General features: G+C 37.1%; 1 protein-coding gene across 1 annotated transcript in view; it reads left to right on the top strand.

The window, feature by feature from the left end:
- The window catches only part of SLCO4C1 (solute carrier organic anion transporter family, member 4C1), a gene marked incomplete at its 5' end in the record, with an annotated part of 86,672 nt that overhangs the window by 4,072 nt on the left and 58,825 nt on the right, over positions 1-23,775 (top strand). The window contains one exon of the mRNA XM_010832004.1: positions 1,183-1,446. Within this exon, the coding sequence (XP_010830306.1) occupies positions 1,183-1,446 (264 nt within the window). The remainder of the gene's footprint in view (positions 1-1,182; positions 1,447-23,775) is intronic.

Raw genomic sequence — 23,775 nt, 5'->3', positions numbered from 1 at the left:
ATCGAACCTGGATTGGCAACTCGTTTCTTACATGATATTTTACATGTTTCAATGCCATTCTCCCAAATCTTTCCACCCTCTCCCTCTCCCACAGAGTCCATAAGACTGTTCTATACATCAGTGTCTCTTTTGCTGTCTCATACACCGGGTTATTGTTACCATCTTTCTAAATTCCATATATATGCGTTAGTATACTGTATTGGTGTTTTTCCTTCTGGCTTACTTCACTCTGTATAATAGGCTCCAGTTTCATCCACCTCATTAGAACTGATTCAAATGTATTCTTTTTAATGGCTGAGTAATTTTTTTACTTTCATGCATTGGAGAAGGAAATGGCAACCCACTCCAGTGTTCTTGCCTGGAGAATCCCAGGGACGGGGGAGCCTGGTGGGCTGCCGTCTATGGGGTTGCACAGAGTCGGACACAACTGAAGTGACTTAGCAGCAGCAGCAACATAGTAATATCTAAACTTATGTATAATCAGTATCCTAATTAGACATTTTTGTTGTTAGTCAGATTTGAATTTTCAGCTTTTTCTTGTTTATCTTATATTCTTTAATCACAGTTATAATGAGCAGATGAAGTGTAAGTTGTTATTTTCTGTCACGTTGCCTATGATTTAGAATGCTAGTAATTGAAATAGACTTTTTGTTTGTTTGTTTTTGCCCCAGGAACTTTTAAATGATGACTTTAATGACTCTAAGAGTGCTGGAAGAAGGTAGAGGTTTGAGAACTCAATTGCACCTTTCCTAAGACTAAGTCAAGGATTGAGTAATTTGAACAGTTTTAGCTTTTAACCTCTCAATCACCTATATGTTTTGTAGTCTTCCAAGTGAGGCCCATGGGAATATACTATACCTGGAAACTCTCTAATGAATCAGCTTCATGAGACTTTACCAGTCTCTTTTGTATTTAAAGAAACATGGTTAGCTGTAATTCAGTATGTGATAAACATCAACTTTACTTAATGACTGAAAATTTACAAATGTATAATTTAAAAGAGAATTGATTTGTAAAGGAAATATGTTTGGCTTGCTTAGTTTTGAAACGTTGAGATTTTTAAAATTGGACATTTAAAAATATCAATAGAAATGAACAAACTTTAGTAATGTCATGTTAATTATCATACTCTATATGGTAAAGTTGTAATAATGCACATAAATTTACTCTTTTCTCTTTTAGGTATTGTGGTGAATGGCCTAGTAAATATTAGCATTTCCACTATCGAGAAGCGCTATGAACTGCAGAGTTCCCTGACCGGCTTGATATCATCAAGCTATGACATTGCCTTCTGTTTGCTGTCTTTATTTGTATCGTTCATTGGTGAAAGAGGACACAAACCCAGATGGCTTGCGTTTGCATCCTTTATGTTAGGGCTGGGAGCGCTTGTGTTTTCACTGCCCAAATTTTTTAGTGGAAAATACCAATTTGGGTCTCTTTATGAAGGTAAGTTTCTGTTCCCTTCTTGCTTGTTTTAAGAAGTTGTATTGGCTCTGTACTGCACCTCACTTGTATGGTATTTAGGGTAAGGGCTTAGCTGTCTTCCAGTGTTCACTGCTTTGTTACGATGTGATTTGTGTGGAGTAGGAGATTATTGAGACAGATTGTGCATTGTTCATTGCTTCAGTGGATCTCCAAGTTTTTAATCTTCTAATACTCATTCCCCATATTATACACAATCTTCCTTAAAAAAAAACATGACCTTTTTGCTTTGCTGGTGGTGTGGCTTCGCTGGGGCTTTAAGATCTAGTTTTTCCCCTTAGTTCTGTTTGCTGTGCTTACAGCTCTGCACCCTGGACCTGTTGACTCCTGATTTGAGAATGAGAGGTGAAACTTACAGGAGTAGGGCCTTTTCTGAGTACTGAAACCAGTTTCACTTTTGACTCTGATTTAGAGACACAGAACTTAGTTACCTAAAGTGTTGCTCTGCTCAGTACATTATTTAAAGGCTCAGAAAAAGGAAGTTTGATTATTTATATTCCTTCTCCTTTTTTCCCCCAAAGTATCTTTTTTTAATGGAAAACCAATTATGGGAGAACCCGAGAAATGTACAAATGAAAGTAGACATTTTTGTCCTTCCTGAGACTTTTAATAGCAAATATTGAAATAAAATCAGAGAGCCACAAAATCAGAAGCTTTCAGAGGTTAGGTAAATGAAAAAAAGGCTTATAGTAAGAAGAAAGGGGAACTGGGGCCTGCTGCATGACAGTCATTATTTTCAAAAAGTTAAGATTTTTATATTTGTATTATATTGAAGATTCATATTAAAGTGTTAACATTTCCCAAGATCTATTTCCCAGTTGTAGACTGACAATAGGACAGTATTTTCAATAACAAAGTATATATATCATACAGTGTGGTTTTAGGGATGTACATACTAAGTAAGCAAACTTCATTTTAGAAGTAAAAATAGAATTTGCAAGTATATGGATCAAGAGAAGATATATTAAAAAGGTGATAAAGCTTGAAATGAATGAGATAAGGTGAATGTGTTATCTATAGAAAGAACAGTTACTGGGTTCTAGTATATTATCTAAGATTCCATAAAATTTTATTAGCTCAACTGCACATACTTTCTCTGGGAGTAGTTTTATAAATAAGACATGCAGGATTTCGTATAGTATCTTTGATATCCTAATGGTAAGGGAAAAGCTGAATTTTTGTCTGTCACAAGAAATACAAAACTGATTCTGTGATAGCAAAAACAGTATTGTATTGATAGCCTTTAGGTGGTGATCTTTGTCCGGATTTTAATCCCTCATTTTTCCAGTTGATCAGATACCCTACTGTTCTTAAAGTATACAGACTTTGTTAAAAAAAAAAATACAACTTTAACTCTTTGAACTAAAATATAAACACCTGCTCCAAGTGCAAAAGCCTGATCTGTCCTCAGCCATCTTCTTTGCTTCCTCTCTTCCATACACCCGTTGTGTCGCAGCCAGTTTGAATAATTTCTATTCCCCAAAGGGAAATTGCCACAAATTAAGAAGTGTGTGGCCAGAGATGAAGCCAAAAAGGTTCTTGAAACCAGATTATAAACTTTCAGTACATTATTGTATATCATGCAAGTTTTCACCACATTCATGTTGATGTTTTCCATGATTTTAGTTGAAGTAGATTAGGTAGATGAATTGGAGGAGCTGTAAATTTTTTACTCTAAATTTACTAATAATTTAAATAACAATTTCTCTATGGAAAATAAAAATAAAAATTCAGTTTGCCCTTATTCTGCCATTGGTATGATGAATATTTATTGATATGGACTCTACCTGATGCCGAAATAATAGCAGTGAAACAGTTTCATGCCCTCTGGATTGTATATACTAGTGGGAGGAAATACAAAATAAAGCAACAAACACTATTGAGGTGAGTGTATAAGGGAAGAAATAGTATGAAGTAATAGTGCACACAAGGGAAAATACATGGGCAAGGGAAGGCTATTGTGATAAAAACTGGATAATGAGGAGCCAGTCCTGAAAGATGATTTCCAGGCAGGAGAAAAAATGATTGCAGGCTTTGGAGCAGGAGACAGCTTGGTAGATTTTAGGAAGTGTCAATTTTGGCCAGCATTCTCAAAGGTAGGGAGAAAGTAGCTGAGATAAACTTGAGAGGCAGGCAGACCACAGCGTGAGTCATTTGGATTTGTCTTTAAATGCAATGGGAATTCATGAGAGAGTTTTACACAGGGGATTACATGATCTTATTTATGTTTTTAAATGATCATTTGGCGTCTGTTGTTCTGAGGGACAAGAGTATTTGTGAGAAAATCACCCAGGAGATTTTCACTATAGTTCAGGTGAGCAATAAAGGTGGTTGGGGTGGGATTGGTAACAGTAGAAATTTAGAGGAGTGATTGATTTTCAATCTGCTTTGGAGGAAAAAGAGATGGGTCTTTATAGTGGATTGATTGTGAAGAAAGAATGGATAATGACTCCTTCATATTTGGTTTGGCCAACTAGAGCCATTTACTCTTGTGTGGAAGACTGGGTAGAACAGAATTGGGAGTGCAAATCAAGAATTCAGGTTTGGACTTAAGTATGAACTGCATACTATATATCCAGTGTTGCAATATATCTCTGTAGACATGAATGTTTATGTAAATGTTCAAGTCATTCTTTAGTCTTCATTCCTAGAAATGAAAACACTGGTTAGAAGGGCTTCCTTATTCTAATTTTTGATAGGTAATGTCACACTGACTTTTAGGAAAGAATATACCAGTTACTCTTCCGCAGTCAATATATGAAAAATGCCTGGTTGCTATTTTGAAATTTTTACATTCTTTTTTTCCTGAAACTTTTCCTTAATAGAAATGTCACTGGGCTGTGTTTGTGTGTAAGTGGAGGTGTTTACAATGTAACAGATAAAAAACTCAGGGTTGAAATTACATTATATATGTAAAGGAAACTGGACACTTGCAAATAGAATGTTAGAAGTTGTGAATCCCTTCTTTTACCATGAAGAACCTTAGGACAGGGCTTCCCTTGTGTCTCAGATGGTAAAGAATCCACCTGCAATTCAGAAGACCTGGATTCTATCCCTGGAATGAGAAGATCCCCTGGAGAAGGAAATGGCAACCCACTGGAGTATTCTTGCCTGAAGAATTCCATGGACAGAGGAGCCTGGCGGGCTACAATCCATGGGGTTGCAAAAAGTCAGATACAACTGAGTGACTAATTCGCACATACACACACACACACACACACATACACACCCCCTAGGAAAATAGGTGAAGTGAATTTCTGGTGATTTCATAGGTGGTCAATAACAGCTAAAATTAATACTAGTTTTTATGCTTTGTTTAGGTTTTTAAAAATTTTTATTTATTACTGGTGGTTAATTAAGTATATAAAATAATTACAACATTTTTAAGAAATTATGCCATTTCTTCCCTAAGTTCATATAGCCAGTTTTATTTTAATTTTTATTAAAGTTGATTTGCAATGTTGTGTTAGTTTCTGCTGTACAGCAAGGTGGAGCATGTATGTGTGTGTGTGAGTTTTCAGTGTGTCTGACTCTTTGCGACCCCATGGACTATAGCCCGCCAGGCTCCTTTACCCATGGAATTCTCCAAGCAAGAATACTGGAGTGGGTTGCCATTCCCTTCTCTGGGGGTCTTTCTGACCCAGGGATTGAACCCAGGTCTCCTGTCAGCAGATTCTTCACTGTCTGAGCCACCAGAGAATCCCACATTTACATATATCCACTCTTTTTTAGATTCTTTTACCACATAGGTCATTACAGAATATTGAATAGAGTTTCCTGTGCTATACAGTAGGTCCTTATTAGTTACCTATTTTATATATAGCAGTGTGTATATGTCGGTTCCAGTCTCCAAACTTATCCCTTCCCCCTTCTCCCTTGTGAAAGTTGCTCAGTTGTATCTGACTCTTTGCAACCCCATGAACTATACAGTCCATGGAATTCTCCAGGCCAGAATACTGGAGTGGGTAGCCTTTCCCTTCTCCAGGGGATCTTCCCAACCCAGGGATCTAATCCAGTTCTCCCTCATTGCGGGTGGATTCTTTACCAACTGATTTGTCAGAGAAGCCCCTTGGTAACCATAAGTTTGTTTTCTACATCTGTGACTATTTCTGTTTTGTAAATAGGCTCATCTGTACCATTTTTTTAGATTCCACAAGTAAGTAATATCAAATGATATTTCTTTCTCTGACTTACTTCACTCAGTATGACAGTATCTAGGTCCATCCATGTTGTTGCAAATGGTGTTATTTTGTTCTTTTTTGTGGCTGAGTAATATTCCATTGTACACACGTACCACATCTTTATCCATTCCTCTGTCAATGGACATTTAGGTTGCTTCCATGTCCTTTCTATTGTAAACAGTGTTGCTTTGAACATTGGAGTAGATGTCTATTTTTGAATTATAGTTTTCTCCATAGATACGTCCAGAAGTAGGATTGCTGGATTATATGGTAGTTCTGTTGTTAGTTTCTTAAGGAACCTCCATGTTCTCCATAGTGGCTTTACCAATTTACATTGCCGTGAACAGTGTAGGAGGGTTCCCTTTTCTCCACACCCTCTCCAGTATTTATTGTTTGTAAATTTGTTGATGATGACTATTCTGAACTGCGAGTGGTAATACCTCATTGTAGATTTAATTTGCATCTGTATACTAGTTAGTGTTGTTGACCATCCTTTTGTGTGCTTTTGGGCCATCTGTAACAGATAGCCAGTTTTAATGGTCTGCACTAACTTGTCTGCTCAAGTGAATTAATCCACTTTTGTAAATACAGGATCGTGTAACCACAAATCTGAGTTATTTATCCAACTCTAAGGAGAATGTTGAAAAAAAACTGGAGATTTAAGTGAGAAAAGGAAAACAAATGAATTTGAAAGCTTTTGGAAATAAATTAGAAGGAAATGTATAATCTTCTTAGGTAATTTTAAATAAATAACCTAAAGAGTATACCATTAAGAAATCATATTATTTGAATCATACATGTCATTTTAAGTTAATTTGAAACCAACATTGAGAAAATGAATATATTCCTTTGTATGCTTTTTTTGTTGGTATTGTTTTGAACTTGAGGGAAACCAAACAGCAGTTTGGATGAAATACTCTCTGTAAGAGGAGATTAAAGTAATGTAATATAATTGGTAAGTAGAAGAAAACAAAATATGAAATATGATAAGCATGTATAATTTCCACAGGTGTGAGAATAACACAAAAGGAGGTTAAGAATTAGCAAAAAAGGAAGAAAAGTGTTTGGAAACAGCTTGAATTTTCTATTCTATAAAAAATAAATTTAAGTAGGTTTGGGAAATTATTTTCTTAAAGAAAATTTTAGTGGAGACATAAGGGTTAGAACTGAACTGAACTGAACTGAAGGGTTAGAAGCAATTATCTAACTTTGAATGGAAAAAATAACATTTATCAAAGAGAAGTTTTACTTGTTGTTATTGGACAAACACAAGAAAAAAGGAAGAATTAATTTCAAAAAAAAGGAAAGACAAACACACAAAAAAGGAAGAATTAATTTTAGGGAAATAAATGCTTCTAAGGGCTAATTTCTTTATATGTTAACCTGAGAATAGAATAATGTCATAAACCATTTTCAAGTAAATCATATTCGCCACTCATTTTTGCTGTATTTTTGGCTTCCCTGGTGGCTCAGACAGTAAAGTGTCTGCCTGCTGTGCACAAGACCTGGGTCAGACCAACAACAGAACATAACATATTTTAATATAGCTTTTAAATATTGTTAAAATGCAATAAATAATCAAAACTTTGCCGCATAACATTTTGTCTTCATCCAAACACCTTTTAATTTCCTTTGGATGAGTGTTAATTTAATGCTGGTAAATAAAATAATCTTTTCTTGTCTTTGAGACTTTGTGACAGGAGTCATTTGTAAACACTTAAGAATTATAGAGAACTAATTACTAAATCCAGTAAAGCTGTTTTTCTCTATTGATCAATAGTTGGATACATTTTCTTAAGTTGTATTGTTTTCTTGTTTCTCTTTCATATCCTTTTCTCTAAAAAAAAAAAAATATATATATATATAGCTCTCAACACTTCCCATTTGCTTAATCACTAAATTTCTAATGTTTTAGAAATGGTATTTCAGGGAGCATTTTGCATCAAAGGACTTTAGTTGCACAGGCTGACTAACTAAAAATGTTGAATTAGGAAAATGATTAGAGCAGGACTCAAGATTGGACTTAATTTTTAATTACTGTTTTGTCTTTGTCTTGTGTTCTTAAAGCTTTTTTTTTTTGAATATGGAATTCTTGCCTAGAATGGAAAAGACAGAGGGCCAAAAATCTTAGAGTTTTTCAGTGAAATACAGGACGCTTTAATTTTGCTTGGTCTCTGGGTGTTCCTCCTTCTTTATATTGCTTCTTTCTTATGAAAATCACTTTGATTTTTCTTAGATTTAAATTTTACTATAATGCAATAAAGAGGGCAGGTGGTTTCTTAGGTTAAAATATATAGTAGTGTAATAAAGTGAATTATTTGAAATGATCTTTAAATTTAATATACAACAGTAAAAGAGCTAGAGCTAACTTTAGGGGTATTCAGTGCTGTAGAAGAACCTATCATTGTTTTTAACATCACTGTTTTTACTGTTTCCCAGGTTACCTACCTTAATGTAGCCAGTTTTGTTGAAATTCACATGACCTAACTTCTGAAATAGAAGAAACTCACAGAGAAAAATAAGTAGGGAGGCATGTGTCAATGAGATAATAGCACAAACTCAATTCTGCTCACAGTTATAGTTTGCAGACATATACACATTTTAAAGTTCATGGTCTTGATAATATGAATTATCCTAGACGGTTGGTACCCTTATTTAATGCCCTGTGGAGATCCTAATTCTAATTCAAGAAGTGAAACTCAGGAATTTATGTTTTTAAAAATTACCCTGGTTATTTTAGAAGTCCATTTTGGGAAATACGTGTCCAGTTTAGAATTTCCTTATTTAGTAGTATCAACTGTGGACATAGAAATAAATGTTTCTTTTCATTTCAGGATTATTGCTTTATATTTTCCTTTAAAACAGGAGTTTCACAAGCATAAGGAAATACTACCTACTTTAATGTAGCCAGTTTTGTTGAAATTCACATGACCTAACTTCTGAAATAGAGGAAACTCACAGAGAAAAATAAGTAGGGAGGCATGTGTCAATGAGATGTTAGCACAAACTCAATTCTGCCCACAGTTATAGTTTGCAGACAGATACAAATTTTAAAGTTCGTGGTCTTGAACAAGAGACAGTAATGTTGCTACATTTACCAAAATATGATCTGCCAAGCCGAGTTTCTGATGGTATCAGGGATATGTTAAGCATGGATTCCTCTAGTTCAATGAGTTTGAGAAAAGATGAATGCTGAAGACGTGCCTTATTGTATCACTGTAAAAGTGAATGCATTGTGTGACTCTTTGGTTAGGGTATATGAAATGTATGGTTCTGAACTTATTGACCAAAGAACTCCATGGATATGCTTGTCCCTTTTACCCTGCTTCCACTATTCACTTTACATTTTCTCCTCCAGATTATTGGATTTAGAAACTTCATTATGGCCAGCACCTATAACAGCATATGATGCATAGTAGGTACCTGAGAAATGTTTGTTATCAGACATATAAATGAATGACTGGACCCCTTCAGAAGAGGCATGTTAGGAGTCTGATGCCTTGTCCTTTCACAGAAGGCAGTAAGAGTAGGTTACGGCAGATAAAGGCAGTCTGGGATTCTCTGTTCACATTTTCGATTAGCTTGGCCTTATGGAACCCAAAATTACTCCATAAAGAATAATTTTCCCTTCTTTTGGCCACTGAGTTGGAAAGAATTATAAGTTATCAGAGTCAAAGATTATTTGCCATAAATGACTTTTATGGGTAAGATTTGGTATCTTAAAAATTTGCAACATGAAAAAGGAAGCTAAAATGAGAAGCATATTCAGAAATAGAAGCGAAATGCATTGATATTAAATTTTTGGCTTTCATCTTAAATTGCTTGCTAAAATATTGATTTCACTGTCTACTGTACTTCTAAAGTGATACCAAAATGTCAGATGTTTTTGGATAGACTGTAATAGTGATTACCCTTCGTTATCTTCATGTGTGAAATAAAAGGAAATGTCTGGTAGGGCATTCAAGCGGACCATAGGCATAGTTGTGTCTAACCAGATGTAATATATGGGAGGTAATGATTAAGCAATGCTTTTTGTAGCTTCCTCAGAATGGTTGGTAAAAATTGTGGTGAGAAAAAAATGAGGAAATTCAATTTTCTTGGTCACTAGTTCTTAAAAATGCACAAATTAGCCAGTGTGTTTTACTGTATTTTTTCTTTTATTTTAGTGGTATTAGCACATTACATTGAATGAAAGTATCAGTAGTATAACAGGAATGTTAAGGTCAGACAAAACAGTTTAAATTTTTGCTCGAGCACTGGATGATAGAGCTGTGTGATCCTGCACAGGTTTTTCTCAACTATAAATCATGATGGTAGTAGTAACTGCTACTTCATAGGAAATTACACACAGTGCTAAGGCAGTGCCTGGTATTGGTAAGTTCTCATCAAATAATAGTAATGAATAAAAATTCTGTTCATGCTAATTAACAGCTATTTTAATGTAAAAAACTGCCTTTCTTGGTTTGTTTTAGTTATTATCAATGGTAGTTACAATATGGACAACTAAAAATCTTTCAGTCTGATACATATGTTTTTGTAAGTGCCATTTGATATCAGCATATCCAAAAGTCTGGCGAAACTTGATTTGCTGTAGCTAAATTAATTGGGGCTACTCAGTATAACATACTAAAATATTGCCTTTTAAATAGCCAAGGTACCTCTTTCTAAATAGTTTTAAATTTTTCCTAATTTTGAATATGATATGTCCCTTTGGCAGCCAATCAGAAGATAGAAAAATTAAAAAAAATGATATAAAAGGGGAAAAACTAGAATATATGGAATAAAAGGAAGTAAGTCTGCATGATAACACATCCTAGATAGCACACTGTCAGTAGTTCAGCCTTTTAATGTATACACATATTCGTATGTGTATTCACAAGTAGTTATGCAGAATTGCACTTTTACATTACATAGTCATTAATACCATAGTCATTGGATCCATCCATAGTCATTGGATGGCTGGATGGTATCACTGACTCGATGGACATGAATTTGAGTAAGCTCCAGGAGTTGGTGATGGACAGGGAAGCCTGGTGTGCTGCAGTCCATGGGGTGGCAAAGAGTCAGACACTACTGAGCAACTGAACTGAACTGAGTCATTAATATATTCTCATACCTTCTTACTAACCTTTATACATATTCATATATCTTTTTATCACATTTTCACATATATATACCAATGCACATTCTAAGGAAACAATATTTTGAACTTACGGGTATCTATTCTTTAACTTAGAATATATGTGGGATATTGTAAATATTAAAAAGACAAAATGAAGAATATTTATGCTTTTATATTGTTTCATTTTATAGATAATCTATTTAACTGACCCTCCTTTGTTGTGATTTTTATTAATGCATTTTATTTTTCTGGTTAGAAAAGTTCTATTGGTCATGGCAGACAGTTTGAGTAAAACTAAACAGTAGAAAGAGGGGAAAAAAATTCATTATTATTCTTTCCTCAAGAGAGCAACTTTGGGATTGTCTTAATATTTTTATTGTGTATGTCTCTTATAGAGTTAGTATAATATTTTTCATAGTTTACAATGTATGAGCATTCTTGTTCTTGTACCATATTCAATTATATATATTAACCATTCTCACAGAGCTAAATAATTACATTTTAAAACTTTTCTATAATAAAGCATCTCATAACATTTTTGTGTTTAAAAATTGTACTATACTTTGGTAGTTATACAGTTCTTAACATTTTGAAATTGACTTTTTTCATTCAGAATAATTCTGTAAAGACTCATCAGGGTTGAGTTTATTAATTACTCTTTCCTTTTTATTGCTAATTAATAAGTTTTTCATGGTATGGATTTACCATGTTTTGTTCAACCATTTATCTGCTAAAGGGCATTTGAGTTGATCTTAGTTTTTTGGCTATCCCAAGTTAAGTTATAAGCATTTGTATACGGATTTTTGTGTGAACATACTTTTCATTCTCTGGGATGGACACCTCGGAGTAAATCTGATGCGTCGTATGATAGTTCTCTGCTTAGTTTATTACTGTTTTCCAGAGTGACAGTACCATTGGCAATGTATGAATGATCCAGTTTATCTACGTCCTTGCCAACATTTCTTGCTGTCATTACTTTAAAAGTTTTTTTTTAGTATTTATTTTTATTTATTTGGCTGTGCTGGATCTTAGTTGCTGCACACGAGATATTCAATCTTTGTTGTGACATGCGGTAATTTTTAGTTGCAGCATGTGAGCTCTTTAATTGGGGCATGTGGGATCTAGTTCCTGAAAAAAGATGGAAACCAGGCCCCCTGAATTGGGAGCATGGAGTCCTAGCCACTGGACCACTAGGGAATTCCCCCTCAGTATTGTTTATTTTACCCATTTTGATAGGTTGTAGTGAAATCTTGTTATGCTTGTAATCTGCATCTCCCTAATGGCTAATGATGTTGAGCATCTTTGCTTGTGCTCTTTTGCCATCTGTTTGTCCTTCATGTAATATCTTTTTTATTTTTTGCCCATGTTCTAACTAGATTGTTGTTTTTTTTTTTTTACTGTAGAGTTTTGAAAGTTACTTATGTATTTCAAGTACTAGATCTTTGTCACATAGGTAGGTTGCAAATATTCTCATCTTGTCTGTAGCTTATCCTTTTCAACATCGTTAACAGAGATTTTCACAGAGCAAAAAATTTTAATTTGAGTGAAATTCAGTGTCTCTCTTTTTCCTTTTGTTGTCAAGCCTAAGAACTCGTTTCCTAGTCCTTGATCTCAAAGGTTTTCTATTTCTTTTCTTCAAAAAGTTTATCAGTTCAGTTCAGTTGCTCAGTTGTGTCTGACTCTGCAACCCCATGGACTGCAGCACGCCAGGCTTCCCTGTACATCGCCAACTCTCGGAGTTCACTCAAACTCATGTCCATTGAGTTGGTGATGCCATCCAACCATCTCATCCTCTGTCATCCCCTTCTCCTCCTGCCCTCAATCTTTCCCAGCATCAGGGTCTTTTCTAAGGAGTCAGTTCTTTGCATCAGGTGGCCAAAGTACTGAAGCTTCATCAGTCCTTCCAATGAATATTCAGGACTTATTTCTTTTAGGATGGACTGGTTGGATCTCCTTGCAGTATAAGGGACTCTCAGGAGTCTTCTCCAACACCACAGTTCTGAAGCATCAATTCTTTGGCGCTCAGCTGTTTATATAGTCCAGCTCTCACATCCATCCGTGACTACTGTAAAAACCATAGCTTTGACTAGAGGGACCTTTGTCAGCAAAGTAATGTCTGTGGTTTTTAATATGCTGTCTAGGTTGGTCATAATTTTTCTTCTAAGGAGCAACTGTCTTAATTTCATGGCTGCAGTCACCAACTGCAGTGCTTTTGGAGCCCAAGAAAATAGTCTGTCTCTGTTTCCATTGCTTCCCCTTCTATTTGCCATGAAGTAATGGGACCAGATGTCATGATCTTATTTTTTTGAATGTTGAATTTTATTCCACCTTTTTCACTCTCCTCTTTCACTTTCATCAAAAGACTCTTTAGTTCCTCTTTGCTTTCTGCCATTAGGGTGGTATCATCTGCATATCTGACGTTATTGATACTTCTCCTGGCAGTCTTGATTCCAGCTTGAGCTTCATCCAGCCTGGCATTTCACATGATATACTCTGCGTATAAGTTAAATAAACAGGGTGGCAGTATACAGCCTTGACGTCCTCCTTTCCCAATTTGGAGCCAGTCTGTTTATAGTTTTCCATTTTCCATTTAAATCTGTGATACATCTTGAGTTGATATGACTCTTTATATTTGTATTATTTATTTGGCTCTTCTTTGTATTTCCAGTTAACATTCTGTTTACATTTTAAAAACAGAAATTTGTTGTTCATTGTTTAGTTGTTCAGACCTGTCTGATTCTTTGCAACCCCATAGACTGCAATGTTGACTGCACGCCAGGAGTCACTGTTTCAGAGAAATCCTGAAATCCCACTGGGAAGCTGTCATGCTTGTTCCTTGAGTAAACTCTCCTCCAGCTTCTTGGGAGGGGCTTTACAATTCATTTTTCTCTGTTGGTCCTGTTTTATAATTATCCTTGGCTATATTTGGATGCTTAAAAGTTGTATTAGCCTGTTTCTTGCCTATAAAAATTAGGGAACTGAGGGTCATTTTAATATTTATTCAGTCACAATCTCTCCTAGAAGAGGCTAATGGTTCATTTAATAGTGTAGATGGTTCAGAAACTAATTGATTCAGGTATTGTTATTGTTTAGTCCCTCAGTCGTGTCCAACTCTCTGTGACCCCATGGACTGCAGCACGCCAGGCTTTCCTGTCTTTCACCATCTCCCAGAGCTTTCTCAAACTCATGTCCATTGAGTCGGTGATGCCATCCAACCATCTTGTCCTCTGTCGTCCCCTTCTCCTCCTGCCTTCAATCTTTCCCAGCATCAGGGTCTTTTCCAGTGAGTCAGCTCTTGGATCAGGTGGCCAAAGTATTGGAGCTTCAGCTTCAGCATCAGGCCCTTCAATGATTATTCAGGATTGATTTCCTTCAGGATTGACTGGTTTGATCTCCTTGCAGTCCAGGTGACTCTCAAAAGTCTTCTCCAGCACCATGGTTCAAAAGCATCAATTCTTCAGCGCTCAGCCTTGTTTATGGTCCAACTCACATCCATATATGACTACTGGAAAAACCATAGTTTTGACTATACAGACCTTTGTCGGCGAAATAATGTCTCTGCTTTTTAATATGGTTTCTAGTTTTGTCATGGCTTTTCTTCCAAGGAGCAAGTGTCTTTTAATTTCATGGCTTCAGTCACCATCTGCAGTGATTTTGGAGCCCAAGAAAATCATTTCACATGATTCAGGTTTATGTGCCAATAATCACACTCTAAGTTTTGCATTGTGTCTTGTCTCTTTGGCCTTAGTTAGGCTTATCAGAGTAAGGAAGAGTCAAACCCTTTGGCACTTTTCCCTGAGCCTTATTTTCCAATTAAAAGTATTTGCTTGAAGTTCAGGTCATTAAAACAAGTAGGTTTTAAAACAAATGGCATGGGATGTATTTTGCTTGGGGTCACCTTAATCCATTCAGTGCTATTAACAGCAAGTGGGGCCATGGTTTTATCTACTCCACAGTCTATTTTAATTGACCTGTATTGCTCAAAGGCCTTCTGAGTTCTGGAACGTGATAAAGTTCTTGCAGCAGGTATGGACAATGTTTATGACTGTTTATGGCAGACTGTCCAAAGAACACTGTCATAAATATTGTCCATACCCGTTGGCCATACCTGAAGCTGAAGCTCCAAATACTTTGGCCACCTGATGGGAAGAACTGATTCCTTAGAAAAGACCCTGATGCTGAGAAAGATTGAAGGCAGGAGGAGAAGGGGCGACAGAGGATGAGATGATTGGATGGCATCACCGATGCGATGGGCCTGAGTTTGAGTAAGCTTCAGCATTTGGTGATGGGCAGGGAGGCCTGGTGTGTTGCAGTCCATGGGGTCGTAAAGAGTCAGATACGACAGAGTGACTGAACTGAACTGATGGCAGACAGGGAAGATATAGGAAGCCTCTGGCAAGTCTTCACAGGGAGGACCCCTGGGTTTTTTTTAGTAAGGCTAAGCTTTTTTGCCTACATTATTCTTTTGAAAAGCAACCATTGGTTTGCTCCTCAGTGCTGGTATATTAGACATAAACAGGATTAGGATCACTGTGCAACCTGAACTCCTCATCATAAAGTATGTTACTACTGTGGTGGTGGTGGTTTAGTTGCTCAGACGTGTCTGACTCTGTGACCCTGTGGACTGTAGCCTACCAGGCCCCTGTGTCCAGGGGATTCTCCAGGCAAGAATACTGCGGTGGGTTGCCATTTCCTTCTCCAGGGGATCTTCCAGACCCAGGATTGAACTTGGGTTTCCACCGTTGCAGGCAGATTCTTTACTAGCTGAGCTACAAGGGAACAAATCATAAAATTAGACATGTGAAAGTTGGACATTTTGTTTTTAAATGAAATGGTAGATGAAAATAAATTTGAAAGGTGCAAGTAACTATAGGCATATATCTCATACTACTGGCCTACTTGTTTTTTATTGACTTGCACTTCCCTCTTTTCCAATGGAGAAAGGTTGTTATAGGCAGGAGTTAGCATGGTTTTACTACAAAACCCCAGATGTCCTCATTACAAGGATCTCACAGAGTTCCTGGTGACTGGCTAACAGAGCAGGAAAAGGTGTAGCCTGGCTTACAAAGGGTTTTTGCTGGCACCTGCCAAAGGTGAACATTTTGTAGAGAAATCCCACTCAGGCATGTTCCTAAAAGCCAATCGTCTGTGGAAATTCTGTTTTGATAGGAGAGAAGGCCTGAGGTACAGATTTTCATTGATTCACACACAACAGTCTGGGCTTCCCTTGTGGCTCAGACAGTAAAGAATCTTCCTGCAGTGTGGGAGACCCAGGTTTAATCCCTGGGTCAGGAGGATCCCCTGGAGAAGAAAATGGCAACCCACTCCAGTATTTTTGCCTGGAAAATCCCATGGACAGAGGAGTCTGGTGGGCTACAGTCCATGGGGTCACAAAAGAGTTGGACATGACTGAGCAACTAACTCTTCCATGCACAACACTCTAATAGATAAGCTGGCCAGTCAGAAGCTTGAAAACAAAACAAAACAAAAATGAAAGTTGTTAACAAGGTAATTTTAATAGTATGCTATGAGTTAATACACATGTATAGTAGACTGCAGCCATGAAGTTAAAAGATGCTTGCTCCTTGGAAGGAAAGCTATGACAAACCTAGACAGCATATTATTAATAAAGATCAGAGACATTACTTTGATGGCAAAGGTATCTTTAGTCAAAGCTATTGTTTTTCCAGTAGTCATGTACAGATGTGAGAGTTGGATCAAATAGAAGGCTGAGTGCCCAAGAATTGATGCTTTCGAACTGTGGGGTTGGAGGAGACTCTTGAGAGTCCCTTGGACAGCAGGGAGTTCAAACCAGTCAGTCCTAAAGGAAATCAATGCTGAATATTCATTGGAAGGACTGATGCTGAATCTGAAGCCTAGAATGTAAAGGTGTTTTTTTGCCACTTGTTAACTTGAGGGCATCCTTTGTAGAAGACACTGTCAATCAGGAAGAAAATATGGTCTGTCCAGTGAGTGTCAATCAGTGTTTTTCCCCAGTCACTGTGCTTTTTGTGGAATTGACCTATATTAAAAATGACCACATAGTATAGAAGGAAGCTAAACATGGGTTCAAAATGATTTTTCCCTCCTCATAGACTGGTCTAACTCCTGTATTGCAGATGCATTACCCAATTTACCAACTTCAGGATCTAGTCCTGAGAGCAGTGATTTGGTAACATTCCCTAGGGCAACCAATATACCCCAGGAGAGCCAGAGTATATCTATCCTGGTTGCAGTTTGTCCTCCTAAGACAAATACATATTCTAGACATGAATTTATTTTTACCACTTGTGATGCTTCTAGCAACACTCAATGTTGTTAGAACTTACTCAATTCATTATTATAGCTAACTTCTGAAGAAGTTGCATCACTTCTGATGAAGAAATTCATTTGCAGCAGAATTACAGTAACAGACTTCTGCTCATGAAATTCACTTGTGTGTCTTACTATGTACCCCAACACCCAGAAGTCTCTGACTTGGTAGAATAGTGTCTGTTTTCTTATAACTTGCAGAATAAAATTTCCTTCTCTACAGAACATGGTATATTCATTAAGTGAGGCAGAATGCATTCTGTGTTGCTGGGACCTCCATAGCCAGCATACATAGGGTACTGGACTAGGGAGTGGCAGTGGGTTGGAGCCTTTTAGTTCTGTACCTAAATATCCACTTATAGAATTTGTTTCCAGCCTTAGTCTTCATACTAAATAATCAACAGGTAGAGAAGATGACCACTGAATTTGCAGAAGTGATGGATCCTTGTTAAGAAGGGAAATTGGGTTGTTTTTAATCACTGGCAAGGCAGAGTGTATTTTGGACTGAGGGTTCCTGTTAATATACCCGTACCCAGTCAGTTCAGTTGCTCTGTTGTGTCCTACTCTTTGCAACCCCATGGAGTGCAGCACGCCAGGCCTCCCTGCCCATCACCAACTCATGGAGCTTACTCAAACTCACGTCCATCGAGTTGGTGATGCCATCCAGCCATCTCATCCTCTGTTGTCCCCTTCTCCTCCCACCTTCAACCTTTCTCAGCATCAGGGTCTTTTCAAATGAGTCAGCTCTTTGCACCAGGTGGCCAAAGTATTGGAGTTTCAGCTTCAACATCAGTCCTTCCAATGAACAACCAGGACTGATCTCCTTTAGGATGGATTGGTTGGATCTCCTTGCAGTCCGAGGGACTCTCAAGAGTCTTCTCCAACACCACAGTTCAAAAGCATCAATTCTTCGGTCTCAGCTTTCTTTATAGTGCAACTCTCATATACCCAATAGTACTTGTTAAAAGAAAACCCGTGGAATGTGGCCGACTGTGCACAGAGCCCGCTTGCGGGCTGCCAGACCTTGCTGAGAATAATGTGTGGCCGGCTGGCTGCTGCAGCCCTGCTGAGGGACATGTGCCGCTATCCGCGGTGGTCTCCCCAAAGTGTCTGCTCGCTTAGGGGTCTGGCCCTCCACAGACAGGAGCGAGAGGATGGAGAAACAGCCCTGCATCTTGGACCAGGCATTGCTGCAGTTCCTGTTGTGTCCTCTCTCCAATAAGCCGCTCAATGAAGCATTAATGAATTGATGAATGAAGAGTTAGGAATAGCCTATGCAATTACTGATGGGGTTCCTAATATGATACCATAGGCAACTGGGATGACACATCAGAATAGAAGCAAGAAGAAGTGGAGCAGCATTAGATCATATTTAAAAGCAGCACACACAAGTCAATATGCTAAGTACCATCTACCTTTTAAAAGGTCAGAGTGGTGGGGAAGAAGGTTTCTGTCTCTCTGTGCACTGACTGACCTTGTTCCGTTTATCTTCAGCAGGACTGTTTTACTTGGGCTGTGTGGAGGAAAACTTGCCATAGGGCTGCGCTGGCACCAGCCTGTGCTTTTACAGTCAGCTGTAGCCGATTACCGTATCTGTTTATGTGTTCTTCCACCTTTGGACTTGGATGGGTATTAACCTCTTCTGGCATAGATAAGGAAACCAGAGCCAAGATAGTATATCCTCATGATATGCCTAAGTGTCTGTCTCTGAAAGCCTGACCACATGGAAATATTGGAAACCCACTTACTGTGCTGGAAAGATGCTTTGCCTTGTGTCTCTCAGGGGTCTAGGACTGTGGGAAGCTTAAGCTGCAGAGGCTTCTTTAATGTACCTTGGTTCTGCCCTTTGGTTTTCTGAAGGTTCTCATTTATACTAGGGGTATCAGAAGAAACATGTCAAAAGAATGTCTTATTGGAAATTAACAGCCCCAGCCATCAACTTGTGACTTACCCCATTTGTAATGAAACGTTACCGATTGGAAATTTTATGTTTATTTTAGATTCAAAGTCTTTGGTAAAGTCAACTGATAAGGATGACTGAAATAGTTCTGAAGTAGCTATGTTGGAATAGTTGTAGAGAAATGCATTTGAACTAATGTGATTTAAAGCTATAAATAAAATGGAAATTTCATGGATGTGCCAAAATTCTGAGTTTGTTAAATCACTTTCACTTCTTTAGCATCAGATGCTTACATTAATTATAATAAAATAATAAATAAAAATATACTGATACTTTTCATTAAAAAAAAAAAAGGAGCCCTGTGGCAACCTAATCGAGACAGAACAGCTGAAGACTTATAAAGACTGTAAAATCCCTCATCAACTGAGAGACAGGCAGGTGGTAAGGAAACAGCCTGGATGATAGAAGTGATTACAGAAAGGAGAATTACCAAGCTTGTCAGCTGTCTGATTTATTAGAATAAGCCACATGGACTATATTGTCATGTGGCTTCTAGTTGGATTCAGCCACTGGGAGTTTGCATGTGGGGAAGGAGGGGTTCTCCTGCTTATTTTCCCGGTTGAAAGTTGCTATGTGTCTCTGCCTAAGGCCACATTGCTGCAATTTCAGTAACTGCCCAGTTGCACCCAGTGTTTCTTCCTTTAACTGCCTCTGTAAAAAAAAAAATTCACTCGTAAAGCATCCATACAAAAATCTTAAATTTGCTTGTTATCTCTTTTATCTGTGCCCTACTGCAACCTTAACTCATATATAAAAATATACACATATTCTAACTTGACTCTTAACAACAAATATTTTGATTTAAGCTCATCCTTGCAACTGGCTGTTGTTTTGAAGTGAGATTGTGCTAATGTTGTTGCCATTTAGTCGCTAAGTCACATTGGAATCTTTTGCAATCCCATGGACTGTAGCCTGCCAAGCTTCTCTGTCCATGGGATTTCCCAGGCAAGCATACTGGAGTGGGTTGCCATTTCCTTCTCCAGGGGATCTTCCCCGCCCAGGGACTGAACCCAGGTCTCCTGCACTGACAGGTGGATTCTTTACTGCTGAGCCACTTGGGAAGCCCAATTGTGCTAATACTTCATACAAAGTGAGAAACTTTTTATTTTCTTCCCTATATTGGAACAGTTTAAATACCATATACCGATTGATTGTTGTTGATGGAGCTTTGATATACATTCTCTAGAGAAACCATTTTGGATAGGTTGATTTTAGAAGTACACTTTTGATTCCTATTTTAATTTATTCCTGAATCATGTGAAAGTGAAAGTCACTCAGTTGTGTCCAACTCTTTGTGACCCCATGGACTATACAGTCCATGGAATTCTCTAGGCCAGAATACTGGAGTGAGTTCCCAACCCAGGGATCAAACCCAGGTCTCCTGCATTGCAGGCGGATTCTTTATCAGCTGAGCCACAATAGGTTCATTCAAATTTTATATCATTTGTCGTCAATATTTTTATTTTAAGAGATTTTAAATTTATTGATATATGCTTATACATATACTTTTCTAATGCTAAAAAAATCTTTTATGCATTTATGGTCATTCCTGTTATATTCATGATATGCAATTCCAGTTTTCTTATCTTTTAATGGGTTAATGGCCTGTTAGGTCCAGAGTTTCTATTGTACTTTAGAGATGATCAGGAGATCAACTTTTAAATCTTATTATTAAGAAGTTTTTGTCTCTTTATCTTACAGTCAGGAGCTCTTATAGAAATGTTTTGAATTCACATCCCAAACTATTCAAGAAACATTAATTTTACTTTATGTCACCATTAACCATGAGATGAATCTCTTAAATACATAGGATAGGCTCTTAAATCTTAAGAAATTTTGAAGTTAATGTAACCAGACTTTACTTATCTGTAAATGAGGAAAGCAATAGTATCACTTTCATAGGATTTTTCTGGGGATTAGATAAGAAAATGTTTGCCATTGAAGGACCTTGCTTAAGATAAGCACCCAGTGTGTATTATTTTTATTGCTGTTAACATAAATGAGGATAAGATAAAAGTAATGCATGGTAATTAAGAGCCCAGTGAGTCATACAGGCCTAGTCACTGAATAAAGAAAAAATAGTAAATGAAAATCTCCTTAGGGCAACTCAGATGACTAGACTTGAACAATGGGTGTGGTGTCAGGAGAAAAAGCACTTGACATGGTCATTATAGCCAAGGACTATATTATGAATGCTTTTCATGTTTCAGACTTGATGACTAGAAAATGGATGTTATGAACAGATATTGGAATATCAGGTGGGGAAGTTCGGTTTGTGGTGAAGAATTTTGTTTTAGATTTAGAGGTACAAGCTTGGCATTAGAAGTATAACTCTAAATAAATAAAATATAGATTTCCTTTTTTTAGAAAAGTGTAATTCTAGAACATAAAACACTGGAAGTTCAAATTGAGATTTGGAGTCATCCTCACAGTTTCTACATCTGTATGTTCATTTCAAAGGAGATGTGTTGTAAGACAAGAGATGGGAAGCAAAATTTGAGCCTTGGCACTCAGTTCAGTCACTCAGTTGTGTCCAACTCTTTGCGACTCCATGAACTGCAAGACTCCAAGACTCAAGAGTCTTATCCAACACCACAGTTCAAAAGCATCAATTCTTTGGTGCTCAGCTTTCTTTATAGTCCAACTCTCATATCCATACATTACTACTGGAAAAACCATTGCTTTTACTAGACGGACCTTTGTTGGCAAAGTAATGTCTCTGCTTTTCAATAAGCTGTCTAGGTTGGTCACAACTTTTCTTCCAAGGAGCAAGTGTCTTTTAAAATTTCGTGGCTGCAGTCACCATCTGCAGTGATTTTGGAGCCCCCCAAAATAATAGAGTCTTGGCACTAGGAATCACTAATGATTACTGATAACACTAATCCTTTCAGAATTATGTCTGTCAATACAAGAGTTAATTTAAAACTTTTAATTACCTAGGGTTGTTTTGTTTTACCTGACACCTTCGTTATACTTCAAACCAAAGTATGTTTTATGGAACACTAGTTCTGTGAGATGTTAGACATTAATGGAGAAAAAAGCCACTTGAATGTATGACAGATAATGTATAAAACTTTCATATTACTTATAAATGCATGCTTATTAATCTAAGAGGAGAGGTACTATAATACAATATTTCCCACACTGATTTGACCATAGCACCCTTCCATTCATGGAAATTCTCAGAAGCCTAGGATTCCATAAATTATATTTGAGGAAATCTTGCTTTGTATCTCTTTAGGTAATGGCTCAGCTCATTTAATTATAGCTCCCAAAGATCACGGAGAATGTATTGGAGGATCAGAAGACTAGGAATCCAATTATTAGGCTATGTTGCAAAATCTGACTCCTCATAGCATGTGACTTTGATCTTCAATTTCTTCATTTGTAGAATGATTGCAGAATGTTGTAAAGATTAGGCTAGAAATGTATGTGAAAGCTTATAGTTTTTTCCTTTGGAATAATACATTATGAGTAAAATAGGATAGATTTCATTGTAGTTAAAGGTGAGTGTTATTTGGCACAAGGTGTAATTCAGATTTGTAATTTCAATGTTTCTCTTTTTTTAAAAATGTTCATAATTTGATCTTTGCCTTTTTGGGACTTTATTCAGTTCAGTTCAGTCGCTCAGTTGTGTCCAACTCTTTGTGACCCCACGAATCGCAGCATGCCAGGCCTCCCTGTCCGTCACCAACTCCCTGAGTTCTTACTCATCCTTATATTTAAGTTATTAATGGCCTTTTTCCACCTGTGTATTCTGAAATCATTTAGAACTGCGTGTGATGCTGGATGTCCAGTATAGTGTTAGTCACTCAGTCATGTCCAACTCTGCAATCCCCTGGTCTGTTGCCCGTCAGGCTCCTCTGTCCATGGAATTCTCCAGGCAAGAATACTGGAGTGGGTTGCCATTCCCTTCTCCAAGGGAGCTTCCCAATCGAGGGATCGAACCCAGGTCTCCCGCATTGCAGGCAGATTCTTTATCAGCTGAGTCACCAAGGAAGCCCCAGATATACAATATAAATGCTCATATTTTCTACCAAGAATATTCTCAAGAGTCCATATGTCTGTGCACTTTGGAGTCTCTTCAAAGTCCAGTTGAAGCTATGTCTTAGGATGACTATTGATTTCATGGTTCCCTAGCACCCATTTACGCAGATTGAAACAGATAGGTTTAAATGCATATTTTCACATTTTAGGGACATTTTCTTAAACTACATATCTGAGTATTTTCTTCTTTGATGTTAGTTGGTTGTTTTTTTTTTCCCCCTCAGATACTTCAATTATGTGTATATATAATCTTCTTTGGCCACCTTATATCCTTTGCATTTTCTCTGCCTTTTTCTTTATCTTTCATTTTACTCCCTTTTGTAATGTCTGTATTATGTGTCCATAACTGTGTTTTCTCAACCTGTTCATCCTTGTGGTTTACCTTCCTTTCCACACAGTTGTGGCTATTCCCTTTTACTTTTTTCTTGGAGTTTTACAGTGCAAACTTCATCTCCTCTTTCTCTCACTACTTCTTTTCTGAGTTATTTCATTTCTGCTTTGCCATTACGATGTGCTCACAGTTTTCATCTGCTCCATAAAAATATGTTTTTTAGTCAGTGTCTGAATCTTAATTTGAATGAAAGTATGTTGCTGTTTTTTCTTAACAGCATCTTTGTATAGATGCTGTGATAGTTTTTTTTTTTTTTTTTTAATCATTTTATTGGTGAGCT

Source organism: Bison bison, unplaced genomic scaffold (genome assembly GCF_000754665.1).
Source record: "Bison bison bison isolate TAMUID 2011002044 unplaced genomic scaffold, Bison_UMD1.0 scf7180017864533, whole genome shotgun sequence".
Taxonomy (NCBI): Eukaryota; Metazoa; Chordata; class Mammalia; order Artiodactyla; family Bovidae; genus Bison; species Bison bison.
The sequence above is the reverse complement of the archived record's forward strand: the minus strand, read 5'-3'. Positions and strand labels throughout refer to the sequence as shown.